At 38.9% G+C, this 12,291-nt stretch overlaps 1 protein-coding gene across 5 annotated transcripts in view; it reads left to right on the forward strand.

Moving 5' to 3' along the window:
• TBC1D12 (TBC1 domain family member 12) overlaps nt 1-12,291 on the forward strand; it is a 146,574-nt gene that overhangs the window by 71,364 nt on the left and 62,919 nt on the right. For 4 of the 5 annotated variants that reach the window (XM_050802784.1, XM_050802785.1, XM_050802786.1 and 1 more), the window contains one exon: nt 6,346-6,461. In XM_050802784.1, the coding sequence (XP_050658741.1) occupies nt 6,346-6,461 (116 nt within the window). Of the gene's footprint in view, nt 1-1,920; nt 3,698-6,345; nt 6,462-12,291 lie in introns of those variants that run through there. The other variant, XM_050802788.1, reaches the window with a different exon arrangement.

Here is a 12,291-nt window from a genome sequence, read left to right on the forward strand (position 1 = left end):
TAGTTATGGAATAAATTAGCTCAAAGGAAAAATTACGTTAGACATGAACTAAAAAATGTTTGTAAATAAGCCTTAAAATATTCAGACTGATGCACAAGAAGCTTGACTTCTGGACAGAACAAAATCAAACATCATTCAGCCCTCAGCAATCTAAAATTCACAGTGTCTTACATCCAACAAAGACGACACCTTCTGGGTTTCTCCTGAATGTTTTGTGTATTCCCAGTGATGACTTTTTATTCTGGTGGGTGATAATGTGAATAATTCTCACCCCTGGGTAAGCTCTGGAAAGTGTTTTGCTTATAGCTTCTCAGGTTGTTGTTCTTTCCCCAAAAGTTCTCCTTTGCTTTGTAGGGTTTTATCGTACACATGTGTAGATCAGTATTCAGCTAAAGAGTCAAGAATACTGCTATGTTGGTTTCTGGAGTTTTTCCTTTTTTTTTTTTTTTTTGTTTTGTTTTTGAGATGGAGTCTCATTCTGTCACTCAGACTGGAGGGCAGTGGGGCGATCTTGGCTCACTGCAACCCTCCGCCTCCTGGGTTCAAGTGATTCTCCTGCCTCAACCTCCCAAGTACCTGCAACTACAAGCACATGCCACCACGCCCAGCTAATTTTTGTATTTTTAGTAGAGACAGAGTTTCAGCAAGTTGGCCAGGCTGGTCTCGAACTCCTGACCTTAAGTAATCTACCCGCCTCCCTTCCCAAATTGCCGGGATTACAGGTGTAAGCCACTGTGCAGGACCTGGAGTTCTTTCTTGATGGGGCACTTTCTTTTCTACTACTGTGTCCCCAAAATTCTAGCCCTTTGGCCTTTCCAAACTAAAAGTCAAACTTCCTTTGGGGTCCCCCTTCCTGCCCTGATGTTCATTCAGTATTGCCTCCAGACACAACAGTTGAGTGAACCTCAGGCTCATCTTGTTTGTTCCCCCTTTGTCAGGGACTGCAGAGATTGCAGCAAGAAAGTTGGTGTGAATTACCCAGTTCACCAAGCGGGAGTCTACCCTATGTCTCTGAAGAATTTTTTTTTTTTTTTTTTGGCCAATTTGTATATACATAACTTTTAGAAATGTAGATGAAAATCAGTACTTATTTAAATTTCTCATTACATCTTCAAATCACATGGAGGAGGGCAGAACTGAGAGAACAGTAGAGAAGTGGAGTTGCTGATTGATGTTTATGCTGTGAACCTCTTGGTCAAATGGAGTCCAAAGTTAACTGATTGTATGGAATATTCAGTTTTAAGAACTCATAAATTTGCCTAAACCTGTTTGAGTTGGGTTTTCTGTTACATATAATCAAAAACATCTTAATAAATAGCATATAATCTTGTGATGAATTTTGAAAGTACTAGTGTTAATATTTGATAATTGTTATTTTTTGTTATATTTTTGAGAGAAGGTCTTACTCTGTCACCCAGGCTGGAGTGCAGTGGAATGATTATGACCCACTGCAGCCTCCACAACCTGGCTCAAGTGATCTCCCACCTCAGCCTCCCAAGTAGCTGAGGACTAGAGGCGCATGCCACCACACTTGGCTAATTTTGTATTTTTTGTAGAGACAGGATTTCAGCATGTTGCCCAGGCTGGTCTTGAATTCCTAGGCTCAAGTGATCTGCCCGTCTCGGCCTCCCAAGGTGCTGGGATTATAGGCGTGAACCTCCATGCCCAGCTGTATTATTTCTAATACAATTTGTAATTTTTTTTTTTTTTACTTTTTATTTTTTTATCCAGGAGTACTGCTATATAATTTGTAATTCTGATTGCATTAAGATGGCAGGTTTGGCCGGGTGCAGTGGCTCAAGCCTATAATCCCAGCACTTCGGGAGGCCGAGACGGGCGGATCATGAGGTCAGGAGATCGAGACCATCCTGGCTAACATGGTGAAACCCCTTCTCTACTAAAAAATACAAAAAAGAAAAAAAAAATAGCCGGGCGAGGTGGCGGGCACCTGTAGTCCCAGCTACTCGGGAGGCTGAGGCAGGAGAATGGTGTGAACCCCAGGGGGTGGAGCTTGCAGTGAGCTGAGATCCGGCCACTGCACTCCAGCCTGGGCGACAGAGCGAAACTCTGTCTCAAAAAAAAAAGGTGGTATGTTTAATTTATTCAGCAAATATTTAAGTTATTTTGATATGGAAATCTGTGCTATTTTCTGATAAAGATGAGCTCATACAATGTTTTAAAGCTTATTATTATTACTCTCTAGAATTTTACAGCACTTTTATGACAAGGATCTATGTGGAAAGTGCTAGAATACAACTTCTTATGTGAATGATGTTTGAGTGATGATTCTGTACAAAACTCATTCCTAGGTCGGGCGTGGTGCTCACACCTGTAGTCCCAGCACTTTGGGAGGCCGAGGTGGGTGGATCATCTGAGGTTAGGAGTTTGAGGCCAGCCTGGCCAACATGGTGAAACCCTGTCTCTGCAAAAAATACAAAAATTAGCCAGGCATGGTGGCACATGCCTGTAATCTCAGCTACTTGGGAGGCTGAGGCAGGAGAATGGCTTGAACCCTGGAGGTGGAGGTTGCAGAGAGCTGAGATTGTGCCGTTGCACTCCAGCCTGGGCAATAGAGTGAGACTGTATATCTCCAAAAAAAAAAAAAAAAAAAAAAAAAAAAGCTCATTCCTCTCTTACATACATAAGTTATATTCTAGCTGCTTCATTTTGAGTTGCTTTATATATTCAATGTATACTTAGTTAATGTTTTATAAAGGACAGCTTTCATCAAACTTGGCTTTATCCAAACTTTCAATGGTTTTCCATTTTGTTCATGATTAAGTCCAAATATTTTAGCCAGTGAAAGGCCCTGTAATTTAACCCACCCCTTTCTAATCTTATTTCTCATCATTTTTCCTATTAAGTGAGATTAATGTGTTTCCCTGATCCATGCCTTTGCTTGCTCCCACTGACCTGTTCTTTTAATTCTTTCTGCCTATCAGTACCCATCATTTTTGCTCCAGTTCTGATCCCACCTCTTTAGTAAGATCATCTTTATCAGTCATCCACCATGGCCATGAGTGATCTCTCGTAAAATATACTTTATTTTTTGTTGTTTACAAAGCCAATCAACACTGGTTTCATAAGGTAAACCAAAAGCCCTTCATTTCTAATCTCACTGTCTAGAGGAGAACCTCTTAATACTTCCTTAATAATTTTATGCATATTCAAATATGTATTAGCTTATTTGGTTATTACTAACTTTGGCCACCATATTGGAGAACACAGTTCTATTGGCTTAATTATATTGCACTTTGATTTTTCTTTTGGTAAGAGTATTTCAAGAATGGTAATATATACTTTATATTGTATCATATAAGAAATATACTGTCTGGGGATCTCCTTTTGTGATATTTAAGTGGATTGGGGATTCAGGCATTGTCAGTCTGATCTACCCCAATGAGCCTTTCACTGAATGATTTTATGAATCTCATTCTTTTAAATTTTCATCAGCCAGGCACAGTGGCCCATACCCGTAATCCTGACACTTTGGGAGACAGGGCGGGAGGATTGCTTGAGCCCAGGAGTTCAAGAACAGCCTTGGCAACCTAAGGAGATCCCATCTCTACAAAAAAAAAAAAAAAAAAAATTTAATGTCATACATAGCTACTTTACTGCCTGTTAATATAGCAAGATAATAGATTGTTAAAAGGCAGGCTCTGGAGCCAAACTGCCTGCTAGTAATGACCTTCAGCAAGTGAGTATACATCTTTGTGCCTCAGTTTTTCTTCACTGGGAGGGGACTGACAGTGCATGGTTACATAGTGTCAGTCAATGTTAGTTGTTATTAATATATTGGTTTAAAAGTTTGATTTTGCTGTCTATGTGCATAGCCTTTGTTTGCATGGAAAAATGTTTTATTGGATAATATTCATGGTATTCTGTTAGGTAGTGAAACCAGGTTACCTTGTAGGAAAATGAAACACCATTTAAATTATAACAAATTTATTATTTTTCTATAATTTTTAGTAAGAAAAACAGCAGAAAAGGAATTTATTACATTGGAGTTTGTAATGAAGAAAAGAAACATTGAGCATGATTAGATATATATTCTAGATATTAGGAAAGAAAATTAGAAAAGAGAAAAAGAAATGAGTGACATTATTGCTTTTGATTATGAATGGCTGTATAGTTCTTTGAGATGACAGTTAATAAACATAAGTGCACACAATCCTAAATAATTTGATGGAGGAGAAGTTTCTAAAAACCCATTGTGGTGATGCAAGGGAACTCTCAGATAAGCAGAGCATAGATATAGTAGATGGAAGGGAAGATGCAGAACTAAAGATGAATATGAAACTTTATAACAGTGGCTGAAACCACAAGGTAAGCTGAAGTTTGTAAGACAACGTAAGTTGTTTTTTGAAAGTAATATCTCAATTAAGGTTAAGCTTCAAAAAGATCATCAAGGCCGGGCGTGGTGGCTTATGCCTGTAATCCTAGCACTTTGGGAGGCTGAGGTGGGTGGATCACAAGGTCAGGAGTTCGAAACCAACATGGAGAAACCCTGTCTCTACTAAAAATACAAAAAAAAAAAAATTAGCCAGGCTTGGTGGCACATGCCTGTAATCCCAACTACTCGGGAGGCTGAGGTGTGAGAGTCACTTGAACCCGGGGGGTGGAGGTTCATGAGCCGAGATCATGCCACTGCACTCCAGCCTGGGCAACAAAAGTGAAACTCCATCTCAAAAAAAAAAAAAAAAAAAAAAAAAAACAAGATTATCAAATTTTTAAGAGGTATGGAACTATCAGGTCTCATTTTACAATTGCCTGATTGAGTAAGGAGAAATAGGTTTTGAGTTGGAAAGGATGTAACAATAGTATTAAAAGAATTATAGGAAATTGTAGTTAAGCAACTAAGAAGTGAAATATCTGACCACTTTAAGTGCATTTTATTTTCTTCATATAAATCAGGGTCTTATCTTGCCACCAGTGGACTTGCATAGTTCATGAAATCATTCAGTAATATTTGAGAATGTAATGAAAAATATAACTAGTGCCTGGAGATGATCAGATGCTAGCTTGATATTTTAGAAAGGAAAAAATGTGGGTACTGAAACTTGCAAGCTGGTAAATTTGGTATTGATCTTTGGCAAATTTCTATAAATAAATTTCAGAAGTTTGGGAACATTTGTGGAAGAATACTTGAATGGAGACATTTAAATGTGTTTACCATATATTATATTAAATTAATTTAGGATTATCAGGTTGGATGAATTAGAAGAATACTATAGAAAGTTTCTTTAGTGAAATATTTGACAGTCTGTGGCTACATTTTTGAATAAGATGTGTTAGCAAAGTGTTGTTTAAATTTAGAGTAAGTAGATCTATTTGTGGGCCAGGCGTGGTGGCTCAAGCCTGTAATCCCAGCACTTTGGGAGGCCGAGACGGGCAGATCACAAGGTCAGGAGATCAAGACCGTCCTGGCTAACATAGTGAAACCCCATCTCTACTAAAAAATACAAAAAAAAAAAAACTAGCCGGGCGAGGTGGTGGGTGCCTGTAGTCCCAGCTATTCGGGAGGCTGAGGCAGGAGAATGGCGTAAACCCGGGAGGCGGAGCTTGCGGTGAGCTGAGATCCAGCCACTGCACTCCAGCCTGGGCGACAGAGCAAGACTTCATCTCAAAAAAAAAAAATAATAAAAATAAATAAATAAATAAATTTAGAGTAAGTAGATCTATTTGTAATAGTAGATTGAAATCCAAAACTATCATTTCATTAGAGGTTGAATGTCACCCTTGAGAGGGATCTTCAGAACAATACAGTGGCATTGTCTATATCTTGTCTCATTTTAATCACTTGTCTCGTTTTAATCACTGATCTAACTGAAGGTTTAATAAGTAGGCTTATCTACTTATAGATTATTCAAAGATGGTCTTGGATAGCTGATATCATAGAAGGCAATCAAGAATGTCTCCCTAAAACTTTACCTAATTAATCTAGTGTATTTCTGTCTTTCCTTCTCTTACATTTTGATACTTTGTATATAATATATATTTATAGTTTAGGTTGCTTCAGGAAAAAAAAAACAAAACTTTTTTTATGTTTTGTTTTTAGTAGAGGTGAAGGGTTGTCCCTTGCCCAGGCTGGTCTTGAACTCGTGAGCTCAAGTAATCCTGCCACCTTGGCCTCCCAAGTGTTGGAATTACAGGCATGAGCCACTCTCCCAACTCCCCTCCACCTCCCCAAAAAATTTATTTTTTGTCTGTTTGATATTTTTACCAAATTATTTTTTGAATTGTATGTATCTCTCATTATAGCATAATACTCTTAATGATACAGATTTAATAATACAAACTATGTTGGAGCAGTTTCTGCATAAGGTATGTTTTAATTTACTCTAGGAATATGAAGCACGAACGGGGAGGACTTGTAAACCACCACCTCAGTCTTCAAGACGCAAGAATTTTGAATTTGAGCCACTTTCTACCACTGCCCTGATTCTTGAGGATCGCCCATCGTAAGTATTTTAGTGATAATCAGTAAAATTGTTTATATTTTAAAGTTAAATTTAATTTTGTTCACTATTTTAAAAGATAGCGAGAAAGATGCTGAGATAGATACACAAAGGATTTAATTTTTACAAAATTTAATCCCTGTTGTCTATCCTAAAACTATGTGGGGAGAATATATTTTTCTTGGATTTTCTGTTTGTTTAGAGACAGGGTCTTGCTATGTTGTCCATGCTGTTCTCAAACTCAAGTGATCCTCCTGCCTGAGTCTCCCCTTCCAGCATTATAGGCACGCACTGCTGGCCTTAATAGAGAGTATATTGTTGTTGTCTAAGACTTAACGCATATTTTCTAGAGGTCTCTGTGAGTTAGTATATGAAACATAATAAAGTATTGGCTCTTCATGTCTGTTTCTATTTCAATTCTCTGCTCCTCCATTTTAACATGATAGGGCAATTATTTTTCCTTTCTTGACATTTAATATGTATTTAAGATGTGCTTGTCTTTGCCTTTTTTACTATGTAACTACTTAGGTAAGCAAAAGTTTTATTAAGGAAGTAAGCATATACTCCAAGAGAGGAGTGGGCTGACCCAGCTGGGAGCCTACTATTATTATTAAGAATACATTTATTGGGCCGGGTGTGGTGGCTCATGCCTGTAATCCCAGCACTCTGGGAGGCCGAGGTGGGTGGATCACAAGGTCAGGAGTTCGAGATCAGCCTGACCAGCCTTGTGAAACCCCGTCTCTACTAAAAATACAAAAAAGTAGCCAGGCATGGTGGCGCACGCCTGTGGTCCCAGCTGCTCGGGAGGCTGAGGCAGGATAATTGCCTGAACCCAGCAGGCAGATGTTTCAGTGAGCCGAGATCGGGCCACTGCCCTCCGGCCTGGACGACAGAGTGAGACTCCATCTCAAAAACAAAACAAAACAAAGAATACATTTCTTATTTATTTATGTTTGTTTTATTTTATTTATTTTTAATTTTTTATTTTTGAGACAGAGTTTTGCTCAGTCACCAAGGCTGGAGTGCAATGGTACGATCTCAGCTCGCTGCAACTTCCGCCTCCTGGGTTCAAACCATTCCCTTGGCACAGCTTCCTGAGTAGCTGGAATTACAAGCTGGCACCAACATGCCTGGCTAATTTTTTCTTTTTGTATTTTCAGTAGAGACAGGGTTTCGCCATGTTGGCCAGGCTGGTCTTGAATTCTTGACCTCAAGTGATCCACCCACCTCAGCCTCTCAAAGTGCTGGGATTACAGGCATTAGCCACCATGCCTAGCCTAAGAATACATTCTTAATGCTCAGCAAAACATCTTAAATTGTTCTTTTCCCATATCTGCCCTTCTCTGTATTTTCTACAGTGCTGCTGTATATCAGAATATTGTCTGATTTATTATTAAACAAAACACATCCTAAAGCAAGACCACTTGGTTCTTAGCTCTTTTTCTCCTCCTTGGGTTTTCTGGATCTATTCTTTTTCTTTTACTAGAATTCTCTCTCTGTCCCTCTCTTTCTTTTTAATTTAATTTAATTTAATTTGTAGAGGCGGAGTCTTGCTCTGACATCGAGGCTGGAGTGCAGTGGCACAATCATAGCTTACTGTAGCCTCAAACTCCTGGCCTCAGACAATCCTGCCACTTCAGCCTCCCTAGTAGCTAGGACTACATGAGCACACCACCGCACCTGGCTAAAGAATTCTCTCTCTCTCTCTCTCTTTTTTTTTTAAATGTAAAAGTTCCTAGGCTTTCTTGCCATTTTCCTGATCTGGACCTTTTTCTACCCATTATCCTGATGAACATAATAAAAGAGTCTGGAGCCAAATAGAAGAGTATAGAATATTTTTTGGACTTTGCAAGAGAAAGCCGGACCTGTTAAGTATATTATTGTTTTATTCTGGTTACATTCCCTCATACTAAAGAATTGTGATCCCAATACTCCTCTTTTAGGATTTGATGAATATGTTTATATTCGTCTTTTCATTGCTTAAAAAAAGCATTTTAGAAACTTAGAGAACATGTGAAATTTTATTTCAGACTTGCTGCCAGGGATTAAAATGAACCAGGCCAATTCAAAGATTCCTTTCTTGGTGGAGACATTTATAGGAAAACAAGAATGGTTAGATAAACAAGAAAAGAATAACTTGTTAAAGATCTTTAGACTTTGCAACTGTCAGATGAGTACGTAGATAAGTTCCCAGAAGAGTTTGCTTAAGCTTGTTAAAATTTATCCAAAATGGATTATGCTTTTTACCAGGTATGTTAATTTCTTCCCAGAAAGCATTTATGAAAGTATCTCTTGGCCGGGTGCGGTGGTTCACGCTTGTAATCCCAGCACTTTGGGAGGCCGAGGCAGGCAGATCAGGAGGCTGGAAGATCGAGACCATCCTGGCTAACATGGTGAAACCCTGTCTCTACTAAAAATACAAAAAATTAGCTGGGCATGGTGGCGGGCGCCTGTAGTCCCAGCTACTCGGGAGGCTAAGGCAGGAGAATGGCGTGAACCTGGGAGGCGGAGCTTGCAGTGAGCCAAGATAATGCCACTACACTCTAGCCTGGGCAACAAAGCAAGACTCTGTCTAAAAAAAAAAAGAAAATATCACTCAAAAAGTTCTGTTCTAGACAAAACTTTCTTTACACCATACTCTATTTTATATCATATCTGTCTCTTTAGGTTCTGCCTCCATGCCTTTGCTCATGTTATTCCCCTGTCTTGGAAGGCTTTTGTCTTATTTCTACTTCTTACTTACTCAGTCCTTAAGGATTAGGCTTTATCTTTTCTATCAAGTCTTTGGTGATTTCTTCAGCCTTCCGTTGTATCTACTTCTCTTGTACCTTTCTTGTAACACACAAAGAGTTCCTTGAAATAATGTTCAATGAAATTGGCTTGAAATAATATGGTAGACATAATAACATTATGAAAAGAACTGAGTGTACAAAAAGATATAAACAGCTGAAAAGTACTTTTATTTTCACTCAAACTATCTGTAGTTATATTATTATAATAAATGTTATAGCTTTTATTCTGTTTCTGTGTGTTTGCTCATCTGTAATATAGAGACTGAATTTGGTCTCTAGTGTTCCACTCAACACTGAGATGCTGTGGTTAACTAAGAATTTTGTTCACCTTTTTAAATTTGAAGGGGCATTTTTGGTGTGGGGAAGTTATTTATATGACTTATGTAACTAAAACAAACCAACAAAGTGTTTTCATGGTGTTGGAGTGTGAGGGTGTGTAATCACTTACTTATTCTTCTACTTCAACCAATTGAAAAATAGATAATGGAGAACAGAAGAGAATGAAACCTTCAATTTTATTGAGTATAAAACCAGATGAGGGGAAGAAAACTGTACGTGGGAATACCTAGGTACAACCTGAGTACTAAAGATAAAGAACTTTGTACTTTATCTTCCTCATAATACTCTTCTAGCAGACTTGGGCCAGCTAACATCTGTCTAGTTATAGCCCAAGAAGCTAGAACAGAGATCTGAGTAATCTTAGATTTCTTCTGTTTATGGATGCAGGCAGGTTCAAGAGGCCTGTTCTGCTTTTGTGTCTTATCTACTGGTAATGCCACTACTTCAACAAAGAGGTGACATCTGGAAGAAGATAGAAATTATTCTACAGCAGGGCTCCCCAAACCCTAGGCCAAAGACTGATTCTGGTTAGGAACTGGGCTGCACAGCAGGAGGTGAGCAGTGAGTGAGTGAGTGAATGAGTGAGTGAGTGAGTGAGCAAGCAAGTGAAGCTTCATCAGTATTTACAGCTGCTTCCCATTACTTGTGTTACTGCTTGAGCTCCATCTCCTGTCAGGTCAGCGGCAGCCTTAGATTCTCATAGGAGCATGAACCCTATTGTGAACTGTGTGTGAGAGAGATCTAGGTTGTGTGGTCCTTATGAAAATCTAATGCCTGATGATCTGTCACCTTTTCCCATCACCCCCAGATGGGACTGTCTAGTTGCAGGAAAAGAAGCTCAGGGCTCCCACTGATTCTACATTATGATGAGTTGTATAATTATTACATATTGCAATGTAATAATAATAGAAATAAAGTGCACAATAAATGTAATGCACCTGAATCACCTTAAAATCATCCTCCCATCTCAGCCCATGGGAAAATTGTCTTCCATGAAACTGGTCTCTGGTACTATAAAGGTTGGGGACCAGGGGTCTAGACCATCTACAAATTTCACCTTATTAAATAGATGACTAGATCTCCTAAACTGTGCCCAGCAAATCGTTTGCCATGACTTGTAGAAAAGAAACAACAGAGGAGCTAGGCGTGGTGGCTCCCATCCATAATCCCAGCACTTTGGGAGGCCGAAGCAGGAGGATCACTTGAGGCCAGGAATTCAAGACCAGCCTATTCAAAATAGTGATACTCTGTCTCTACCAAAAATAAGCCAGGGTGTGGTCATACATACCTGTAGTCCTAGCCTACTTGGGAGGATTTCCTGAGCCCAGGAGTTTGAGGTTACAGTGAGCTGTGATTGCGCCACTGTGCTCCAGCCTGGGTGACAGAGTGAGACCCTGTCTCAAAAAAAATGAAATGACAGAGATTGCAGTTGCAAAAGGGATTAAGCTTCACACCAGGAGCATTTCATCTTATGCGAAGAGAAGGATCAGGCCTATTTGGTGGAAGCTAGCAGGTGGTTAGAAATCTTAAAGGCGGGATTTGTAGTTAAACTGGAAATGTAGGCTGGATGTGGTGGCTCACGCCTGTAATCCCAGCACTTTGGGAGGCCGAGGCAGGGGCAGATCATGAGTTCAAAAGATCGAGACTATCCTGGCCAACATGGTGAAACCCCATCTCTACTAAAATACAAAAATTAGCTGGGCATGGTGGCGTGCACCTGTAGTCCCAGCTATTCAGGAGGCAGAGGTAGGAGAATCGCTTGAACCCGAGAGGTGGATGTTGCAGTGAGCAGAGATTGTGCCACTGCACTCCAGCCTGGTGACAGAGCGAGACTCTGTCTCAAAAAAAAAAAAAACCAAAAAACTGGAAATGTGATTTAAATTAAGCTGTTTCTTGAATGGTAAAATGAAAGTTTCTAAAGGTAAATGAGGTACAGCTATCAATTAAACAAGTTTCTGTATCTTAAGGGCTCTGAGTCCAGTCAGAAAAACAAATCAATGTAGTAATTTCAAATAGAGGAACTTTAATAGAGGAATTCATTGCAAGGTTGTTAAAAGGACTATAAAAGCAAAAGAAGGGAATATAGGTTCAAAAGATTAATAATTCCAGAAAGGTATATACTGCTCTGGGATGTAAAAGCAAAAGAAAAAAAGTAATATTACCCAGAGTCCAGTATCACTGTTTACCCGAAAACTAGATTTATATTTAGCTACTATTTTTTCATGTGGTCTTATTTTCTTTACAGTAAATAAAGTTTTTTTTCAAGTATTAACATAATGAAAAGGGATATTGTAATTATTTTGCATGGAACTTTATGGAATCCATCATTGCTTTTATCTTCACATCCTTTGTAATTCTAGGAAGCACTTTATCTGAAATTTAGGAACAGTTAAATCCATTATTCTTTTACAGAAATACAGAGAGGCAAGCAGAATAGCTTGTAAAAGGAAATAAGAGAGACTTAAGGCTAGGATTTTGGAGTTAATAGTTGGTCTTATGACTTAGGTAGAAAGCAGCTTTGGACAGAATCGATTTGCAAGATTTAAGGCAGTTAGTATGTGCAGGCAATACTAGGAATTATAAGATTCAATGGATCTGGATGTGAGGACTAAACTCCATGGATTTGAAATGTGGTTGGAGTTTGTGATGGCTTTTGACCTTTAGAGCATCATCATTGATTAACTGGTATATGATTAAGTAGT

This window comes from Macaca thibetana, chromosome 9 (genome assembly GCF_024542745.1).
Source record: "Macaca thibetana thibetana isolate TM-01 chromosome 9, ASM2454274v1, whole genome shotgun sequence".
Lineage (NCBI taxonomy): Eukaryota > Metazoa > Chordata > Mammalia > Primates > Cercopithecidae > Macaca > Macaca thibetana.